This window comes from Phymastichus coffea, unplaced genomic scaffold, assembly GCF_024137745.1.
Source record: "Phymastichus coffea isolate CEN01 unplaced genomic scaffold, Cenicafe_Pcof_1.1 PCOF00028, whole genome shotgun sequence".
In the NCBI taxonomy this organism is placed as follows: domain Eukaryota; kingdom Metazoa; phylum Arthropoda; class Insecta; order Hymenoptera; family Eulophidae; genus Phymastichus; species Phymastichus coffea.
Genome location: NW_026706839.1, coordinates 3,397,742 through 3,419,649, shown reverse-complemented (window position 1 = coordinate 3,419,649; position 21,908 = coordinate 3,397,742). Strand labels below are relative to the sequence as shown.

General features: G+C 52.1%; 2 protein-coding genes across 3 annotated transcripts in view; one reads left to right on the top strand and one right to left on the bottom strand.

Annotated features, from left to right (window-relative positions):
• The window catches only part of LOC131662746 (myb-like protein AA), a 138,808-nt gene extending 120,828 nt beyond the window's left edge, over positions 1 to 17,980 (top strand). For both annotated transcript variants that reach the window (XM_058932638.1, XM_058932637.1), the window contains 7 exons: positions 10,837 to 11,043; positions 12,582 to 12,890; positions 13,248 to 13,503; positions 13,575 to 13,881; positions 13,944 to 14,153; positions 14,447 to 14,618; positions 16,240 to 17,980. In XM_058932638.1, coding sequence (XP_058788621.1) covers positions 10,837 to 11,043; positions 12,582 to 12,890; positions 13,248 to 13,503; positions 13,575 to 13,881; positions 13,944 to 14,153; positions 14,447 to 14,618; positions 16,240 to 16,449 — 1,671 coding nt within the window. In that variant the 3' untranslated portion in view covers positions 16,450 to 17,980. The remainder of the gene's footprint in view (positions 1 to 10,836; positions 11,044 to 12,581; positions 12,891 to 13,247; positions 13,504 to 13,574; positions 13,882 to 13,943; positions 14,154 to 14,446; positions 14,619 to 16,239) is intronic.
• A 128-nt stretch (positions 17,981 to 18,108) lies between these two features.
• Positions 18,109 to 20,246, bottom strand: LOC131675687 (DDB1- and CUL4-associated factor 13). The gene is made up of 6 exons (XM_058954764.1): positions 19,919 to 20,246; positions 19,348 to 19,748; positions 18,946 to 19,262; positions 18,565 to 18,865; positions 18,322 to 18,485; positions 18,109 to 18,247 (listed from the first exon to the last, which is right to left on the bottom strand). The coding sequence occupies exons 1-6, from the start codon at positions 19,986 to 19,988 to the stop codon at positions 18,163 to 18,165; spliced, it is 1,338 nt and encodes a 445-aa protein (XP_058810747.1). The 5' UTR covers positions 19,989 to 20,246; the 3' UTR covers positions 18,109 to 18,162.
• Positions 20,247 to 21,908: the final 1,662 nt, after the last annotated feature.

The window sequence follows — 21,908 nt, the reverse complement described above, 5'->3', positions numbered from 1 at the left end:
ATCTATCCGAGATCCGCGTCCGAGTGTCGTTCGATTATCCCGATCTTGGTCGATTTGCGGGAAATCGACGGCAGCCTCGGCCGCAGCTCGTTGCGCCAACGCGTTCGACGTGGCAATGCGCTGCTCGCAAGATTCGTCGAGCTGGCGACGAGGCGAGGCAGCAGGTGCCCGCCGCGAGTTTTGAGTAACACTCGCTCGGCTGAGATTTCAGCTGACTCGCGTAAAAGAAGAAGGCTGCACGTCATCTCTCGGATTGACCACGCGAGTACCGTATAACGAGCCTCGTAGACATCCAGAGACTTTTAGAAAGTGGTTTTGCTCTCTCTGTCTCTCGACTGAGAAGCCTTGTTCAACACATATCCGCGATTCGGATCTCTCCTCTCCTCTGGCGCGTCGAGGATGTACTTGTGTTATTGAGTAATTTACATGGCTGAGTTGGACTTGAACGCAGAACGAATGTTGTCGTCTGCTTTGATAGAATACACGACCCATCGTGTTTTCTTTTCTTTTTTTTTTTTTTTTTTTCGCTCGCTCTATAGGCGCAGGAGCGGCCCATAAAACGCGCAAACAACACGTCCGAGAGAAACGAGGCTGTGTCAATCGCCGGGGCGAGAGATACATAATAATCACGTGAAAGTCCTAATAAAAGTAATCGGGGCCTAATGAATATCTACCCCGGCCGCGAGTGCTTACGCGAGATAAACTTTTATTCTCGTCCACGAGGCAAGCGGGAATAACGTATGCCGTCGTAAAGCCGAATTTTATAGTCCCCTTATCGTAATTAGATGCCAAAGTCTGTCCCTCGTAAAAGAAAAGAGGAGAAGGAGTCCCGCGTAGGCGTGTAAATCATGCTGCGGGCTCTCGCGCACTTATCGGCATATCCCAATGAAAAGCAGCCTCGATCGGCGCTGGAGAGGAGAAGCGGGGGGTGGTCGGCTTATCGGTCCAGTCCTAATTGCGCCGCGCGCCTCCGCGGGGAAAAGCGTTCGTTTGCGTCCGCGGCAAATTTATTTGCCTCTTCCGGGGATCCTCTTCGTGATAAAGCCCGCTGTGATGCGCGCACTTAGCTAATGAGATGGAGAGAGCTCGGAGAGACAGGCCAACGTTCGGACCTCGCGCGCGGCTGGGTCTTCTCACGGCAGGCCGACGACGATTGGATGCCGGGGAAGACTTACTCCGGGTCTGCCTAATTTTGGGCTTTCTCGCTGGCGTAATTAAGGACATCGAAGCCACGCAAGTGCGCGGAAGTACGTCTCTGCGGGAGCTGCGCTCTCGCGGTCTGTCGATTGGTCTGGGGCGGTTAGTCGAGGCGCGAGATTAGATCGTCGTGAGCGCGGCTGCCGTTGCGTTCTTTGAACGGGCCGCGCACGTGCGCGGTGCGCCTGATATACCTTTATCTTTGGCGCTTTCTCTCGAAGGGGCACGCAATCGTTTATCGTCAGGGTGTTCGCTCGCATGCGGCGCGCGCACGGTGTCTTTAGTCGCGCGGTGAATCTCGGATGTGCCGACGAAACGGGGCAAAAACGTCGGTTGGTTTCCCCTTCGAATTAACTAAGCCACTCATAACTGGCGGTTGCGCTCGCGAGTAGTAATCGAGAGGCATTCCCTGGCTGCTGGCCACGGAGGATTCGTCGAACGCGGAGGGAACAAAGGAGCCTCGTCCGCGGGGCCGGGGAAACCGGGCCTCGACATCCTGTCGTCGGGCGCAATTTCCATGCGAAAACGAGAGAAGCAAGCGAGCCCCAATTATATTAGAATATATTCACTTGGCTAAACGATCGCGCGCACGCTCCGCGATGAGACGTTTAACGAGCTAATCGCGCCGATATCGGACTGGTTTTCCTCGCGTAACGGCAACGCGCGTGGATCGATTTATCTTCTCGGACTATTTAATCCTCGATTCAAATTGCCGATAAAGCGGAACTTGCTTTGAATATTTATAGCCGAGGAAAAAAAAATGAGAGAACAAGTTGATAATCCGCGCTGGATGTCCGATTTTCCATTTTCTCTTTAAAGTCCGCGTGCTCATTGGGGTCAATGTTTTTCGCGAACAACGGCTCCAAAGCCGCACGAGAGAAGCCGACCTACAGCCCCGAGGGTACAGCGCGAGTAGGCCATTGTATCGAAGATCGATTCGCGACTTATTTTCTAATGAAATATTTTTGCCGAGTAAGGCTCTGAGCGAGTCTAACAAAGAAAAAAAAAGTGTCGATCGGAAAAAATTGGAACAGTATGAACGATGAAAATTTCAAGATTTTTCCGAGCGACATTCGTAATGAATCGGATATCGAGTGATGACAAAGAAAAGAGCAAAGAAAAAAGCGCCACGCGTGCCTTCAACGGCAATGGTCGATCGCGAGGAACCGTCCCCAATTTCATTCTCCAAGGCAAAAATCAACTGTATAGAATGGAGGAACGGAAGGGGTAGGATGAAACTGCAATTTGGCCGTCATTGTTCCGAGGGTACGCTTGGAACAATAAGACGTGCTGCCGAACACGATCCAACTTTGTCGACGTTGTACGGCTATATGCGCGTGCGGAGTCGTTTTGGTCGCGAGAGGCGAGGATTAGACGGTTCGTTCGGCGATGACAATCTCGCTGAAACGCGCACGATAAGATCGTGGGATTTCGTCACTACAACTGCGTGCCGTATCGAGCGGCGACGATAAGCAACCTATTTGCCGTGATAAGGTACGAACAAAGTTGCCGCGTAACCTCGTGTTTAAAGAGCGCGATCGCCGCGGGACAACTATTCTCGTCGTCTATCGATCCGACGGGCGCGACGCGAGCGAAGCACGCCTCGAAGCCGGCGCCGCGGCCGAAGGACGATTTCGTTGTCGCTTGGCATCTTTTGCGCGCCGACGGTGCCCTCGAAATCTCGATAAAGCCGGCGCGCGCGTGGCCGACGCCACCGAAGGCATTATCAATTGTTTATTGAAATTTACAGCCGCTGCCTCGATTTATCGCCCCGAGAGACCTTGATCGCGGCTCCGCATTGATATTCGAGCGAGGCAGAGGGAAGACGGCGCGTCGGCGATCCTTTACAATTAGGCCAGAGTCTCTCTCGCGCGCTTCCTTATCGCCCGGGAGTATTTTTATCGGGCTGTTCACGGTCGATTTGCCATGCGTCGCTATTTCTGTCCCTCGCGGGATCGACGAGCCGCGCGTACGCTGCACAATCGGCGAAAGCTTTTCATCTCCTTTCGCCTGCGCGCGCTCGCAAGAGAGCGATGCAGAGCAGCCCAAGCCTTTTATTATCGGGCAGCTGGCGAGAGCAGGCCGCGCTAATTGCTGATCAAAGTCGGGCACGCCTCGCTGTCGCCCCCTCGAGCTTTCCATGAGGTCGATCAAACGATTTTCCGGCTCTTGCGCGATCGCTCAGCCGGCGACTCCGGCGACGCGCGCGCGCGCGCGCCAAATAAAATAGCGCACCACCGGCGACTCGGGGCAGCCAGAGGAGGAGAGAAAAAAGTCGACTCGCCGAGCCGCCGCGGCTCCGCTCGGGTTCGATCGCGCGCTCCGCGCGGAATTAGAAAACCGGGACAGCGCCCAAAGTCGCGCATGCAAACCGCTCACGGCGCTCCCCTAAATTTTCGCAGCGCCGAAAGTACAGACGGCCGTTATCCGCAGCCGCGCGCGTCGCTTCGATTCGACGGGGGAGGCCAGCGGCCAAACTGCCGCGCGCTCTCGCGACACACTCCTCCATTATTCAGAGCCGAGGCTTCGGCGAGCTCGCGGCACTCTTCGTCGAGATTACAGACGCTAGGCGCTGGCTTGGGATTAGAAAAGACGAATAATCGATGGCCGTGCGCTTTCTCTTTCGCGGGCGCTCGCGTTGGTGCATCGTCGCGCCCGAGCGATGGGTCGGAGTTGAGTATATCGCATGAAATTTTCAGCGAGCTCCGCGCGGAATGAATGGCAAAGCGCTGCTCGAGAGAGCGCGTATAAATAGCCATACGTCGCCGCGGTGCATTCGCGAGCGCGCGCGCGCGAGGCCTGCTCCGTGCAGTCTCGCGCTCGGGAGAGGGGAAATCTGGAGAAACGGGAGATATGGCCGTGACCGTGCGGAATGCAGGGAATGTGGCCCGTCACACCGGCACGAGCCGCCGAGCGACGACCGCCAGAGGGAAGGAGAGCCGGAGCCTCCTCTCTCGCCTCTTCCTCTTTTTCATCTTCCTCGCTCGCGCGCTGCTGGTCGCCGCAGGCGGATGTGCGGCCGGAGCGCCTGCACACCCACGGACGCGACCGTCGCGCCAATCGGAAAGCCTTTCGCTCTTCGAATGCGCTCTCGTGGCCGATAGTTCTGCGCGCTCTGTCGTCTCGGATTGCCTGCTCACCGGTCGTAATCGTGAGAAAAGAACGACGAAACGACAACGAGAAGAAAAAGACAATCCGGCGCGGCCGCGATAAGCAGAGAAGCGACGGGGCCAGAAAAACGTTATCTTGCGTCAACGCTGCGGCGCTGTAGCGCAAGCGGCGACAGCGTCGCCTAGTTTCACCACCGTAGTCGTCGTTATTCCAAAGTCGTTATCTATGAAAACCTAGAAACACTCATCCTGCCCGCTTGGCGACACTTGCGATCTCCTCCTCCGCCTCGTATTGACTCTGAAAACAGATAGAACGGCGCCGCACGCATCTCCTCGTCGCGCCTCCGGCGCGTTGAAAATGTAGCGCGCGTTTGACACGCCACAGCGACGAACTGCCACGGCCGCGCGTGCCAGTCGTGTATCCCTTGATCTTAATTTCCGGCGACGCCAGTGCTCCGCGAAGCGAGCAAAGCGGAAGAAAAACGCAAGTTCGCGCGAGCGTGCTTCAAAAGCAGAAGATAAATCGAGGAGAGGCTCCGTGCGCTCGTGCACATCTGCAGCCAGAGAGAGAGAGAGAGAGGGAGAGAGAGAGAGACAGACAGACAGACAGAAAAAGAGAGGGATAGAAGAAAGGATTAAAGGTGGCGCGTGAGTGGGTATTAACACGAGGTATTAGGGAAGCCGCTTGTGGAAAGAGAGAGAGAGAGAGAGAGAGAGAGAGAGAGAGAGAGAGAGAGAGAGAGAGAGAGAGAGAGAGATAAAAGCAGATAGACGGTCAGCTGCTGCAGCTGCTTCTCCGCAGCCCGCAGTGATTTTTGCACCTTTTTCTCTTCTCGGGGCGAGAAACGTTAATCGTGATTTCGGATGCAGCTTGCGGACAACAAGAATCGCATGGAGGGGAGGAGACGGGCTCCTCTCGATCGCATATTCGAGTTGCGACCGCGAGGCGTCGAGTGGCGTTTAACACGTAGCCGCGTCTTTACATCGCGCGACATCTCTTCGAGAGCCGTGGCCTAACGAGTGCCCTCTCGTTTTCCGTTCCAGGCGAGTCCCAACCACAAAGCAATAACCGCTGCATTCGCGAGTAACGCCCGAAGATGCGCGCAGCGGACAACCTTGTCTCGCGCAGCGCGATTAAGCAGGTGCTGCTGCACCTTGCACGCACGCCGCTCGCACGTGCGCCGCGAGATCAATCACGACTCCTCTGCGCGCGCCGTCATCACCTGCCCCTCGGCGCTCCCCTAATAAGCACAATTCCTCGCCGATGCGCGCGTGTGGCAATGAGCGCGCAGCCGACCCGTTGGCCTTGAATTTCGTTTAAAGGGGGCCTGACCCAATTCTCTCGGCCCTTCGCCCACTCGCCGAGGCATCGCGAGGCAGGTGCAGCGGCTGCCACGGCGCGGCCAACTCCCTTCGGTCGCCAGCCGAAAAGCTGTCGCTGCACTATGCCGAGAATGTGCCCGAGGGCTCTCCAGAGAGACGTGTTTACGAGGTGCCCTCCGCCTCGCCCGCCATCCTTCCCGTCGCAAAATGTTTCACTTTCGCCCTCCATGGCGGCGCGATCGACGCTTCACCCTCCCCAGCTCGTTAGCCGAGCTTTCTTTCGCAAGGGACGCAAATCAAATCGAGCCGCTCTCGACCAGTGTCGCCGCTCGCTCGCAGTCGCACCCGCGAGCCCATGTCGGCCGCGACAAGACACTAGAGACAATAGGGAGATGCGATCGGCGTTCTCGGTGTGTTGTCGTTTTTCCGACCGATTAGAGGCACAGTTTCGACGGGCTGCTAGATTTCAAAGCCCAGCCGTCTGTGAAGAGCCGCGGCTAAGAAAGAGAGAGTGAGAGAGAGAGAGAGAGAGAGAGAGAGAGAGAGAGAGAGAGAGAGAGAGAGAGAGAGAGAGAGAGAGAAATGTGACTCCCCGCCGCGCGTCAAGCACTTGCCACCCTGAAAATCTCCCAATTCCCGCTGCTCTTTCGAACACATGCTCCCTCTTTTCGATCGCTCGCGCGGATCCGGTTACCACCTCTCGCTCACTTGCTCCGGCTCTGGCTCCGAGGCCGGCAGTATGACACATGGAATGTGCACTCCTTAACCGACAGAGAGAGAGAGAGAGAGCGAGAGAGGGAGATCCCCAGCGTCGTTATTTGTGCAAACGCAACGTCGAGTAACTCGACTCGCAAGGACGGGATGTGCGCATCGCCCGAATGGAGATTGATGGCTTTTTCATTGCCGCTAATTTCGCGCGATTGATCGGTGTTGTCGCGAGCGAGAAAGAGAGTAGAGACCAAACGAGCCGGAGATACACGCGTTATTTATCGGTCTCTCACGGCCGACGAGGACGCGCGAAGCGTCTGCGAAATATTTATCGACTACTGCGGCCGTCGCGCGAGACAGCGGGCTAATGGGCTCTTTGAGCTGCGAACGAGCCAGCGTACGCCGCTCGATGCGCAGTGTCTTTGCAACGGACTGGCCCGTGTGCTTGGCCCGTCGGCTAATTATAGCGGCGCCGACGTTTCGTCCGTCTCTCCGCGCGATCGGCGTCCGCCGCGGCCCCAAACTTCGGCTCCGGAGCGCCCCGCCGGCAGTCGGATAAGCGCGGCCCGTGCCGCGGCGTTAATCACTTTCTCGCCGCGTCGCGTCGCGCGCGCCCGCGGTCAATCTCATCGCCGCGCCGGGGCGCCGGAGATCGAGATATTTCAATTACGCGCGGGCGCGTCCGGACGTGCGCGCGGCCTAATTGCTCTCGCGGCGCGTTGGCGGCGTCGTGTCGCAAGCCACCCCGGTGGACGTCGCATTCCGCGCGCTGCCGCTGCAATTAGCCGACGGCCGTCGCGCGGATCGTCCGGGAATGCCGCGCGGTGGCGTGTCGAGGGCATGCCGGCGCCACCGGCGGCTCCTCGGATTCTCATGTGCGAGTTCCGACGCCGCGCGAGTCAGCCGGGAAAGCCGTGGACGTAGCTTCGGCGATCGAACGAGGACCGGTACGGACAGCAGCGTGGCGTAATGTGCTGCAGTTCAAATTTTTGCAAGCGAACCCACGCTGTCGAGCGCACTCTCGCCAACAGAGAAGCTTGTGCAACGGTACCGGCGTCGCGCGGTCTCGAAAGCCGGAGAACAACGAATTTCCGTCGGATCGGAGAGGTGTGGAGCCAATTCGGGATCGCGCGAAATGCGCACGTTGGTGGGCCGAGGCGACACCGAGCGCGCGGCCAATTATAGATTCGGCGATAGCCGGTGGCTTGGGCCGTGCGCGCGTCAATTAGGCACGCGCCGTTCCGCCTCGTCGGCGTGTCCCGGGTTCGTCGGGGAAAAGGCGCGCAGCCGGTCGCGGAGCCCCGCCGTCGATCGCGCGAATCGCGTCGGCAGCGTGGCCCGACGGTATTGCCACCGGCTCGGCTGCCAAGCGGATCCAATCGAACGACTGATCGACAAGCGAGCGCGCCGGGCATTCGTCGCGAGGAATTCCAGCCCCGCCGAGCCACCGGAAGCCCTCCGCCTCGTCCGCGTCACGCACGCGTACGCGCAGACATTTCGCCGTACGCACGCGCGGACGTCCGCTTATTCGTTGCCGCGCGCGAAACCGATGATTTCTCCAGCGAGCGCCGAATTTTGCCGCCCCCCTCTCTCCCTTATTTATACAACGTGGTGAACGCGCGAAATTATCGTTGCGCAACGACGTTATCGTCGTGACTGCTGCTCCTATTATTATTATTAGTATTATTATTATTATTATGCGAAGGGCGCGCTGCGCAGCATCGCTGTAACATTGCAAGTTATGTTATTACTCCATTGTGCCAGCTCAAAGTGGCGTAAATTCGGCGTGACAGGGGCAATTTTTGTCCCGCGCGCCCGAAATTAAATTAGCCCGTTATTGCGAGTCCATTAAACGCCCGAAAAAGAGGCGCGTCGCCCGCGAGTAACGAGAAATGCTCTCGAGCCGCTATCAGCTCGTCGATATTCTCGGCACGGCGAGCCTCGACTATTGTCGAAAATGCTCTCCGCCGAAAGCCCATCCGTCCGTCGCGCTGCAGGCCTACCTCTCCTCCTCGGCCGAGGTTCCTTGCGGCTGTGGCGCCTTGTGAAAATACACGGGGTTGCGTCAACAAATTGAAGAGCGAGCGAGAGAGAGGTTTGTTTGGCGAGTGGCTCCTTAATTGCGAGTGAAGCGAACGGGTCCGTTTTAGATGGCGCTATTTTCGGCTGCCGATCGGCGTGTTTATGGAACGTCTCTCGCCGAGCTCGCTGGCGCAACGGCTATTTCCGATGCTCGCGTCGGAAATCCACGCGCCGCCGGTTGGCAAGCGAGGAGCGAGCTAATAGCGCTCATTAGCGCCACGCCGCGAGACGCGCGGCGCTCAGTCGAAAGTCTCGACTCGTCGCGGATAACGCGTATCTCGTCGTTCGGCTTATTTTCTCGATAAACGCCATCGGCAGGGAGGCTGGTTCGCCTTTCCTTCCTCGCGACCAGCTGGCAAGCGTCTTTCGATGCAGCAGAGCCTCCCTCCTCCCCTCCCGCCGCCTTCTTCTTATAATCTCGCGCGGCGTTCCGTACGACAGTTGGAGGGAGTTTCGACGCTCGGTATCCCGTAAGAAAATTTGCCTCCCCGGCGGCTCGTTATTTTCCCCGAGCAGGTATTTGCAGCCTCGACGCGCAATTAAAGTTTTCGTGTAATTGGCGAGCTGCTTATTAGCCGGAGCCGGGGCCTCGAACAAAAGCTCATTGTACGCTGGAATACAATAAATCGCGGCTGGATATTAAAAAAAAAATAAAGGAAGCCTCACAGGCAGCTTGGCTGCATATCAAGCGCGCAGACGAGAAGAGAGCAAAGCGAGTCTAGTCGAGGAGCGGATCGGGAGTCGCTCGATCGCGCAGACGGAAGGACGGGGGAGAGCTTTGTATCGCGAGCGACGTCTTCGGCAAAAGCTGCATTGTGCGCGATATACACAGCGAGAGAGGGAGAGAGAGATACAAGTTGCCGGGGAGTGTACGCGATTATTTGCACTCTGCGCGCTGGCTCTTCGCCGGCTGTGCGTGCATTGCAAATAGACTCGGCGCTCTCTCCGTGAAAGTCATCGCCGTGCGAATCCGCTATCGATTGGAGCTATGCCTCCCTCGGTCTCTCCTCGAAGGACGCGGAAGCGTTGGCCCCGGTCGCGCGCAGAGGCGGCCTGGAGGCCGAAGAGTCCGGGCCGCCGCTCGCGCCCTCGAAACAATCGGCAGCAATCAGAAGCGCGGCGATGCTCTCGGCTTACCGCGACGCGCCCCTATACGCGCCTCCTGAAAAAGCCGCGCTTTTCCTCGGGCTAGACGAACAGCCGCCCCCGTGGAGCGAGACGTCAGCCGAGACGATGCGTCGACGCCTCGTCCCCTCCCGCGCCTCCCTCGCGACCCTTTGTCCGCGCGAATGTATCCGCAGCGATCGCGCGCATATGGAAAAAGGGCCCCGAGGCGCCGCTTGGCTCGCTCCTTCCGACGCGCCTCATTGTTTCGGCCCCGAGACTCACGCGTGAAAAACTTTTCCGGGGAGCGCGCGCGCGCTATTCCGCCGTCGGCCGACAGCGCGCGGCCGCCAAGGAGGGTGACACTCGCGCCTCGGCTGCTGTCGCGTCTGACTTATATCCGCGCTGGGGGCGGCTGCCCAAAAACGCTGAAAGACGCCGCCGAACGGGCTAACGAGCCAAGTTTCCTCGCGCGGCGCCGCCGCTTCCTCTTCCCGGTGCACGTTAATAAGAGGCGCGACCGCGGCGCGTTCTATTCTATTTATACGAAAGAAGATAAAAAAAATACGCGCCCGAAAATACTCGGACGTCGAGAGCGGGAAAGGGAAGATGCGGCGAACGCGCGTTCGCGAGAGCCGCGATGAAATAAGGCGTAGTACGCGCGCGCCCGTGCGATCCTCGCTGAATCGCCGGAAGCGCGTCGCACGTCGATGTGCGCTCGCACGGCTGTCGAGCGCGCTGCCCGATGTCGTTCGTCGCGCTCGCTCGCTCTTCCGAGCCTCGGGTCCCGCGCCTCGAAAACCGAACGTCGAGCTTGTATGCCTCGTGACCGCAACGGCGCGCACAAAAAGCGACGACGCCGAGCGTGGCCTCTTTCGAGTTGCGCCGGCTGTCTGGCGCGCGACACAACTGATCGTGGCGAGAATTGGATCGCCGACGTGCAGCGATCGACTGCCCGGGAATAGAGAATCGTTTGGGTTTGAAGGGCCTAGGTACCAAAGTTGGCGAGCCGGCGTCGGCAACAGCCGGCTAGTTTTCCCTGGCTGGCTCACTTAACCAAACAGTTTAATTGAAATAGCCGGCACTCCAAGTTGGCGTTGCCTCTTTCGCCGTGCGCCTTGCCAAACTTTCCTTCCTTCCGGCTCCGTCAAAGAGCCGAGGCTTCACCCTCGACTTGCGCCCTCTAATTGATACGTTTGACTTTCCATACGAATCGCCAGGACTAATTAAGTTGATTTTTGTTCTTTTTTTGTTTTCCGGAAATCGCGTGCCGAATCAAACTAAAGTGGGTACGTGGTATCTGTGATTGCAGGCGGAGGAACTGAACACGATAGTCGGCAATGCCTTTCGTATGGCGTACGTGGCACAGCTGCAACGCCAGCCGATCCTCCACGATGTAATTAGCTCCAAGTCCACAGCGCACTTCCGCAAGGACAAGCAGCAGCAGCAGCAGCAGCAGCAGCAGCAGCAGCAGGCACAGCAGCAGCAGCAGCACCAGGACAACAACCGCAGCGTTTGGGTCAGTAACCATATCGATTTCCCGCCAGTTCCTTTGCAATTTCCCTTGCCTTCTATCTCTCTCTAGCAGCTCGCTTTATCCGCACAAGCTGACGCGAGGCGCATCGTCTGCTATTGTCGAACCTATATAAATTCCAACTCGTCGCGGCGAAAAGGATGTAACGGACGCTCGCTCGTACGCAGCGACGAGTGTGCAAGCCGAACCAACAAAAACACATAACTGACGCCGCCGATTCGCCGGCATCGTCGCAAGCTCGATTGGCGTGCACGCGATACACGTATAAAACTTGGACACATCGAAGCCGCCGCGGCCGCCGCTGCTGCGACAAAGCCGTGCATGCAAAGAGGCCGGAAAAAGTTGGCGCGACGCACGTTGCATAAGTCCGCCGCCGCTGCTTCTTGGCATTCGCCGAGCACGATTCTCACCGTCTCATGCCCGCGGTGCCTTTCTCCCTTGGGCGACAACTTCGAGAACTAATTATAGATGCAGCCGCGCGCGAAAAGACTCGCCAAGTTCGAAAAGCTCGCGAGGGCTTATTGCCAAAGATACGGTAGTTGAGCGAGCGACGACGCGAGGGGGAGGGGGTGTGAACGACAGCGCGCGCCTGTTTTCGCTGCTCGTCGGCGCTTTCGCGGCGGAAGGAAGCCGTCGATTTTTCCCCTTTCGACGCGGGCCGACTCGAGAAAGCGCGACCTGCGACGCCAGTTGAACGGACGCGTCCGTCGGTCGTGTATTGGCTCGATCGGTGGTAGACGCGCGCGCCAACGAACGGACGTCCGCGCGCGCTTCCATCGGCGCCTCGAGACGAGAAGACAAAGCGCGCCCGCGACGTCCTTCCTGCGCCTCTCGCTTTCCGCGTCCCTCGGCCTTCCCTCCCTTGGCGTCCGTCCTTCTCGCCGCGAGCGGCGCGTCACAGCGCGTAATTTATGCGCGCAAAGAGAGGCGCGTTGCGTTCTTTTCACGGGTTTCTCTCTCGCCGTCCGCCTGCCGCGTGAACAACGGCACACCGCTCGGCGTCTTTCCGGCTGTTTGCCTCGCGAGTCGCGTGGCTGCTTTCAGCCAAGAGCGTGATTAGGGAATAGCCGTGGCGCGCTCACGAGATCGATCGTGCAGGTCAACGAAAAAGTAGGCGGATTGAAAGGAACTCGATGGGGGAGGGGGGGGGCTGCTGGGACGATGGCGGTCGCCGATGTCGAGATATAGAGAGAGATCACAAATCTTACAAGCCCTTTTAGTGAGAGTATCTGTCTGGTATACATTAATAGACACGCCACAGCTCCGCGGTCATGCGTCTTCTTCCTGTATCGTTTACAGTTGTCTTGATGGATGTTATTTGAGGAAGAAGCGCTCGCGCCTCTTTTTTCTTGTTTCGTGGATTGACACGTCTTCCGGCGAGGAATGTGACTCCGTGCGTAACGGGCGCCTGGCATTATTTATCGACTGCGCACTCGGAGCGCTTAATGTTCAGAAGACGAATTGTTCAGAGACAAAGAGAAGGCGACTAACTCGAGCCGCTTTTCTGCCGCTTTTCTTCGCAGAGCAAATCGCTGAGCGACGCAGCGAACAACAATAACAACAACAATAACAATACCAACAACAACAACAACAACAGCAGCAGCGGCGGTGGCGGCGGCGGCGGCGGTGACAACAGCGTTCTGACGGTGGGCAGCAAGAGCAACGCGACTAGCAGTAGCGTGAGCAGCAGGTCGAACGCGACGACGACCGGCAGCAGCAGCAGCAACAGTAACAGCGGCGACGACGACGAGCGCAGCAGCGCTGCCAGTCCCACCGGTGACATGAATCTCAGCGCCAGTTGCTCGCCCACGCTTCGGCTGTCCAGCGTCAAGGTAAATCGATCAAACCCAAAACCCAACCTCCCCCGTCCATTGTGGCCCCGCGCACGCTTCAGCGCTAATTGGAGTGCGATTCTCTCGCCGTAGTGTTGCGTTACAGCCGTTCCTTCCTTTTGTATGCCCTTTTCCGCCCTTCGGAAAATTACAAAGTATCGCGTGAGCGGCGCCACAATGGGTCCTCGCTTGCTCCCCGTCCACGTGGTATTTGCTTTATAATCGAGCCTGAATGCGCCGCTCTCGCGTTTCTCGCGCGCCTGGCTTTTGTCTCGCGCTCTCACAGCAGTGTAGAAGTTGCTGGAGAAGCGATACGAAATTGCGCGCAACTGTATTAAATAAGAATCGTTTGTACAGACACCGAACTCGATACCGGGACTGCGGCCGTCGCACAACTTTAGCCCGCTCGACGGATGCAACAACGCTGCCCAGCAGCAGCAGCAGCAGCAGCAGCAGCAACAGTCGCAGCCGCAGTCGCAGCAGTCGCAGAAGAGCTGCTCGCAGCAAAGCACACCCAGCAGCGACGAGAGCAACTCGCCCACGGAGCTCAACTCGTACAAACGGCTGGCCGACAAGCCGCCGCTCATCAAGCGACTCGCCATGGGACTCACCGGTAAGCCTTCGCCCGCTGCTCGAGCGCCACGTCGACGACTCTCGGCTAATCTCTGCTGGCCACGCGCATAGGTGGCCGCGACGTGCTGGGCTTGAACGTGGCCGGCGAGGACGACAGCTGCCCGCTGGTGAGCGGCGGCAGCACGCCCCTCTCGCCGACGACGACGAGGCCGTACTCGGGCGGATATATCAACGAGGCGATCATCGATTCCGAGCCGACTATCGCGTCTACCACCAGCGCCATCACCACCACCACCACCACCACGACCACCACCACGAGGTCGGCGCACTACGGCAAACTACTGCCAGCCACCGAGCACCTCGACAACACCATCAATTCGTCGATCAACGCCAAGAATTTCAATGTCGAGAACAATAGGTTGGTTCGGCGGCGGCGCGATCGACCACGGACAGTACGGGCTGACGCTTATCTACTTGCAGGTTGGCGCAAAGCTCCACGGAGGCGGATTTCAAGACGAAGCGACGGTCGCAGCTGAGCACGTCGAGCAGCTCGGCAGCGCCAGCTGACGGGAGCACCTTGGGCTCGACACCCACGCCGCCGCCGCTGCCGGAACGACACGACAGCCTCAGCTTTCGCAACGAGGAGGCGGAACTCAGGCGGGCTCCCTGGTTCCAAGCTGGCATTCCTAGGTGCGCGACGGGCAAATTACAATCTCGCGCGATTAATCCTGGACGGTGTTTCGTCGCGCAAAACTTGCGATGATAAACTCGCGCGCGCTGCTTTGCGCGAGAAAGTAGTTAAGGAAGTTGCGCGGGGGCGGGCAAAGAAGTTGAGCGCGAGCCGAGTCGCCGAGGCGGGGCTCCATAAAAACTCATAAAACTTTCGAAAGCTTCGCCGGGTAGATAGATCGGGGCTCGCTCGCGCGCGGCTCTCGATTGATGCGCGCACACGGACCGCTAATGACGCACCTTCCTCTTCACAGAGAGATCACGCTGGAGGTGTTGAGCCAAGAGCCCGAGGGCGCGTTCATGGTGCGCGAGAGCACGAGCAAACCCGGCTGCTATGCGCTGTCGCTGCGAGTGCCCCGCGACTTTCAGCCGAGCGGCATTGCTCACTACCTCATCATGCGCATCGCCAAAGGATACAAGATCAAGGTACGTTGCGCGTTCCCCTGCTCCCCCCGTACGAAAGCTGCATCAGTCCGATAACCGAGTACTTTCTCTCTCTCTCTCTCACTCTGTTATTCTCTCTCTTGCTCGTCGTCTGCTGACGCGCGCGTGCGTGTCCATGTGTCGGCCTTCCCTTTGTCGTCGCGGATTAAGGTCGCCTAGTTACGGATTCGCTTTTTCCTGTTTTCATAAAGGAGCCTAAGAAAGACCCATTTCGCTGCTGCGGATTTTAGCCGCTACGGCTTTTTACTGCTGGCGAAAAGAGAGAGAGAGAGAGAGTGAAGTATGCATTTTTTCGGTCACTTTGAAGCTTTTGACCTTTTTTTCCCGTTTTTAACGAAAGACGTCTCGAAAATTTTCCATTCCTCTCTCCTTCTCTCTGAGATTTTTCGATTTTTCGCGAGATGAAACATTTTTACATGGAAAAAAAAGCTCTTTCGTCAAATGAAAAGGTATATTCCGTGCATCAATATAATGAAAGAGAAGTACATTCGACAGAGTAGCGCGAACAGTCAAACGCACAAAAAATACGAGCGCACTTTCCATTGTAAATTTTTCACATTTCCCAGCGCAAATGAGAGCTTGTCAAGCTAATCGAAAATTTGCCATTAAAATGTCGCCTCGAGCGGGTAGCAAAAAAAATTAAATGAAACAAAGTAAAAAATGAAGAAAAAAAAATGGAAAAGAAGAGGAGAGCGAAGATTTCGCCGCGGAACAAAATCGTGACGCGTGACGTAAAAAGCACGAGCGAACGAGCGCGCGTCGTAAAGTGGAGCGACACAAGGTAGAAAAATTCATTACAGATTTCAATAAAGCCGTCTCTCGAGAGCACGGGCGCCCCATAAATATGAGAAACTTTCATCTTGGGCGATTAAACGCAAAATAGCTGTAGGTGTATCCGTCAAAAGCCCTCGTTTTTTCTCGCTGCCGAGCGCGAAAAATCATTTCTAATAAGCTCCTCTCACGGGAAAACTTGCGCACATTTTCAATTTGTTTACCCGGCCTCGTCTCTTAAATTGCTTTCACGAGATTCCCGCGCGCGCGCGGCTCGCCTGCTCGGAGGATTAGCTATCTCGGGCAACGAGAGCAGTAGCTCGTCTGAAAGGGCGTTCCGGATTTTCGCGCGCCTCTTCTCGCTTGGCGCACTTGATGATTTGGACGCGCGTCGACGGCGCAATGCCGCCGATCAGTTATATTTCGCTGGCCGCGCGCTCGGGATTACGCCGCCGCCAGCGGGCTAGCATTTACGAGTACAGCCCTGTAATAAGGATTCGCGGGCGATTTAGTTTTAATGGGCGCTCGTTTCGGCCGAGCGATTTATTTTTAATTGGCCGCGACCCGAGCCGCGGAGAGCCAGTTGACTCGCGCGATAACCACGAGTGAGATAGCGCGACGCTTCGCTTCCACAGTCTTAATTTCGAATCTCTGTGAAAAGCTGCCCTCCCGCCCCACCTACATCTACTACGCTTTTTTGGTTTTTTAATCGCGATCCGTTGCCCGCTCGTTTGTCAAGCCCGGTGTCGTCTGCTGACTTGACGCGGACCAACGAAAATCAAGCGACGTCTTGTTTACTTTCCAAAGTTAACGGTCGATTTTGTCGTTGCAGGGCTTCACAAAGGAGTTTACAACGCTGACGTCGCTGATAACGCACCACTCGGTGATGCCGGAGCTGCTGCCATGTCCTCTGTCGCTGAGCCGCTACAATCCCAGCTTCGTCAAGGCAGACTCGAGCAAGGACTTTGCCGACATCGACTCCGACCCGGACTACAATACCCTAGCAGACTTTCGCAAAATGATGGCCGACTTGAATGTCTAAATGAAAAGCGATTTAATCGCGCTCGGATAAGGCTGCAGGCGTCGCAAGTCAGTTGCCAGCAGTCTAAGCGAACCATCGTAGGCTCTTCGCAATGTAGCTTATTCATATAGCTGGTGTCGACAACCGCCTGCTGCATGAGCGCCCTTTCGTTCCCCCATTGTTGTTCTTTTTCCCTTGCTGCCTGGGAGTCCGAGAAAATGTCTATTCAACCGTTCGCATCCTATCAAACATCTCTCTGCCGTTGAAGGATAATTTTTGCTCTTACTTCCGGGCTGAAGCCCAGAAAGGTTGGCGTAGGAGAATTCGTTACCGTTGAGCAGACTATTGACGACGTCCGACTACTGTTTTTACGTTGTCCCGATGAATATGATTGTTATTTTTCGATCATTCAAGACATTGTTCAAGATTTGTTTTCTGTTCGTGTTATCGTCGAGTGGCGTCGTTTGACACTCGACCCAATTTCCGCATCATATTCAAATTTAACGAACATGTCAACGTCAGTCATTGGTGTAGGAAACGAACCAACAAAAACAAATTGTCACGTATCGATAAGGTACGGCTAACTAAACAAACAAAAAAGATGCAAGGTGTGTTGATATTGTATATAAATTATGATAACTGTTATGCGATGTCGATTGTATTTAATTAAGAGTGAGAGAACTGAAAAACTAAAAATAGCAGGTTGGCAACTCTTGACGATTATCGCTCGAGTAACCTAGTCTTGTACAGAAGTCGTGCGCTTAGATTATATTTGAATCGGGCGGCAAGTATGAAAATCCAGCCAAGTTGCTACTACTTTTGGTATTCGGCTGATATTCCTATATAAATTCATATGTTGTCCATTCGCTTACCTGAAAACAGTAGAACTTCTGGCTTCTCAGACGCGCCCGACAACAAAAATTACGTTAGACAAAAACGAAGAGAGCAAAAAAAATATCATAAATAATATCCATAGATACACGCAGTTTAAGCTTGAACGTGACAACAAATTACATGTATTATCCGAGGTCTCAAAATCCTTAGCCACTGCAGCTATGCCGAAAAGAAAAATGCTTAGGCCAAAGCGTTTGAGAGTCACTATTAACTTATCCGTTAACTTTTGCATCATTTAAAAATATTAAATTTTTGATTCACCAACTATTTGAATAAATTTAGTTCATGAAAATCCAATAATTTAATAAAACAAACATTTTATTTGGCTGACTCAAGTCACAGAACACTGTCCAGTGCACTGCCAATTTTTTTTACTTTTATACTATAAGACTCGCTAAAACTAGAAATTACTAATGTTAAAACTGACGAAATAGGATACCAGTGTGTTCAGTAGTGCTGAGGTAGAGACCCCGCTAAAAACATAAATAGCAGTTATACAAAAAAATAAAAAAGCATTATACCACTATCTTCTTGTACTAAAATGTTTGCAGTACTTTGATGATAAATGAAAATCGATATAACACAGAATTCGCAGATCTACGCTAAACTGGATATTGATTGCTGCTTCAGATTTGTAACATTCTAAAAAATCATTATACTGATGCGTCGTATAATTTCAATAATAAAATTATTTATTAAATAACGCTGCTCTGTACTCTATTTCCTTACTTCCAAATCCCGTGATATAGAAACTACTAAATAGATCAATTTGATTATCAAAGATTTTATTATATTTATAATTTACAAATAACCATGACGACTATAAATGGAAAAATATTGTTACTCCTCCGAAATGACGTGCCTCTTCCTCTCGGCAACGAAAGGCTCGGCCCCTTTCTTCGAATGTATACGTCGGTTGGATTCCCTGAAAATAAATACATATTTGTAGCAAAGAAATTTACCAAAATTATAGTGGCAATTAGATAAGTCGTTACGTACTTTCGTTTTATCTTCTCGCGTGCAGTACGTAGTTCGCTCTGCGCGTTGTAAACATGCTTTGGAACTTGTCTGTGTCGTGCAATACGTCGAACTTGCGGATGACTTGCGAATTTCTCTTTCAGTGCTTCACTATAGTTCAGTGCAGCTCGTTCTCGTGGTTTCAACTAAAAAGGATAAAACCGAAGAGAATTACTTTACTTCTCTGGAATTTCGTTCACAAGATAGATAACAAGTTACACCTACAACTCCTAATTTTTCTGATGCTCTTGCTTTCCAAACTCGAATGTTCATTTCGTCACTACCACTTATTATATATTTATTGTCGAGTGACCATGCAACACACGTTAATCTTTGCATACGTTTTGTATGGTAAATTTCTTTGGAGTGACCTTTGTTAACTTCAAACAGTCGAATGGTTTTGTCATAACTTCCAGCTACAAATTCTTTACCAGTTGGACTGTAGTCTACGTCGATTACAGCCTCTGTGTGGTCCATGTGAACATTAACCGGAGTCTTCAATTGACGAGTATCAAACGTATATAAGCTATAAAAATAAAATTTAGTTAATATTTATAATAAAAATTATATATTAATTCATTAAATTGAATAAAAAACAATAATTACTTGTAATCTTCATTGGCACAAGTGAATATAAATGCTTCCATAGGATTCCAAGATAATTTGTTACTTCTTAACTTCATTTTTACTCTTCTCAAAGGTCCAACTCCTCTTGTGTCATAAAGAATAATACTTCTATCACTGGCACAAGAAGCTAGTAAATTTGATTGTACAGGATTGAATTTAATGTCATGTAAACTATCAACACCCCATTTGTAAGTTTTTATAGGTGCACTAGTAGCCTCATCCCAAATTTCGCACACTTCTCCACATGTGGCAAACATTGGAGCAAGCCGATGATGTGTTATTCCTGTAACTATAGTCTGAGAAAACCAATTCACTTGTCAAACATTAATATATTATTTTATTACTATAGTGCAATGACATAATCAGTAAATGCAGTATTACCTTGCTAATTATCGTTTTGATGGGTAAATCTTCTTCATCCTCATCATCTGGCTTTTCTGATTTCCATGTTTTTATTGTTTTATCATCACCAATAGTAATAAAATGCTCACCATCAGGTGAATACGCAATTCCCCTGACATTTCCATCATGAGCCAGAATTGAACGTTCACATGTCCTCTGTGGCAAATTCCATACTTTCACATGTCCGTCAAAGGCACCACTCAACAGTATTTGCAGTTTTGTTGGATGTTTGCTGAGACAAGTAACAGAATCTTTGTGTCCCTCTAAGTTGCCAATGAATGGTTTTGCAAATACTCTGTCTAACTTTACAGCATTTAGAGCACGTGTATATTCCCGGGGAGCTTCGAATGGATGCAGCACAGGATCGTAGTTTCTGGGGACTAATAAAATTAACTTTAATTTTGTAAAATAGAATTCCGATGGCACGAAAATATATTAGTGACGCTACCGTTGTAATTTACCATAAAACAAAGTAGTGATACCATTGAAAATTTCAGTTTTAACTTTACGAAGGAATTTAAGGTTAGACGAGGACAAAGCTATAATTTACCTTTATAAATGTCTCGCTTAGTTTCTCGTAAATATTCATCTGGATTACGCGATAACACCTTCACCTTCATGATGATGGTAAAATAATTATTGATCAACTGTTTGGTAAATAATTTTAATCATTCTGGCAACACGTGAGTGTTTATTTACGTATCTCTCCTTTTAATAGTTCACAGTGTTCACTGTTCATACTTCACAGTTGATAGTTGGCTATCACCAGGTCTTGAAAGTTAGCATCCAGGATCAGCTTTTTTTTAGAAAATTGATAAATAAATTATGTATTAGATAGTTGATGGAATAAAAAACAATTTTTATCGTCATTCGTTAGTTCGTCTATAATTATTCGTTTAAAATAAATAAAATGAGTCTTGGATGCTGAGCCCAATTAAATCTGGCTAAATAATTATAAAAATCAGGTCTAAAAAATGTAGTTATAAGTCAATCGTTAGTTCTTCTCGTGAACTAATGGCACCTAGAAAAAATCTGCCGGTTCAGCAATTTTTTCGTTAGCAAACAATAATAAACCGTTATGTTTATAAATGAAAGCTTACGGACACTAGCGCCATTTTAATTGGGCCAGACTGTTATTTATAATTCGTTAAATAATTACTCTACAGGACGATTTTCTTCTGGAGCCCGTTAGTTCATGAGATGAACTAACGATTAACTTATAAATATATTTTTTAGACCCGGTTTTTATAATTATTTGCCCGATTCAATCTTGGGTGCTGAGCCTAGCACTAAATACTCATTTTATTTATTATAAGCGAAAAAGTGTAGACGAACGTACAAATGACAATAACAAAAGTTATGTTTTATTCGATGAACTATCTAATGGCATAATTTATTTATCAATTTTCTAAAAAAGTTGATCTTGGATGCTAACTATTAAAGCCTCTAATTGAACATTGACATTCGCTGCGCTATTATTAGGTATTAGTGGCTCCATCTCAATGCAACCCTGCGAGACACGTACTGAACATTTTGGTTATCGACGGTGTATTAGTAGCGCGTGGGTACCAAATTGCGGCTTTTTGCTTGAAGATAAGTAAATAAATTTTATTCTAACATGACGATGCATTTATAAAGGCTAATCTCATAGCAATATCGCTAGGGAATGCTCTGGACTAATTTCTGTAGGGTGTGTCTGGTGACGCGTTGACCATAAGACCTATATTCAGCAGAAGCTCGAAAATATGGGGATTTCTATTTGACACAAAGAATAATTGTCGAATGCTTCGTCAACATCACTGTCGTTTGTTGCATTGATGTTACTATAAACAAAATAAGGAATCCCTAAAATACATTTATAATCTCTATTTTATGAAATGCCACGATGGAAAAGCATTTGATTAGTATTGTCAAGTACTCGCTGAAAATAAGAGATGTCGACTAAAGTCGACTCGTCGCGAAAAATGCATAAACGTGATATTGTTGTTTTCAGGAAGGCGTTCCAGTCAGATCCACGAGTGACCGAGTTTCACGAGCTTATATCACACTTATTTCCGAACGAATAATTAGCCGTTAGTCATACGATATGCATTTGTCATGCGTTATCACCGAGCCTCGCGGCCCTTGTCAGCGTCAAATATAATTATCGATTGTGACGGGCATAGGCAATTTTGTTGATCGCATTTTATTATTCCCTATTATCTATTTATAATCTTGTCGACATGATTGGTTGCGTCATACGCTGAGCAAAGGCATGCGCAGCACGTTAGAATTGATCGATGATTACCGATAATCTTTCCGAAGCCAATTTATTAATGATCATTGGCGGAGTCGGAGCACTAGCATCTTCGTATACTTTCGTCGAACGTCCCTCGCGACACTTCCGGCCGGTAGTGAATTTTAATCGACGGGGCACGATTGCACGCGATCGGAAGAATTCCGCATCTGGAAGGCCAGTTCCGCAGCGATTTTCCGAGCAACGCGATCGGGAGAGACGGAGTTGCGGCTGGACGTCGTAACAGCGCCGCCGCAACGCCCCT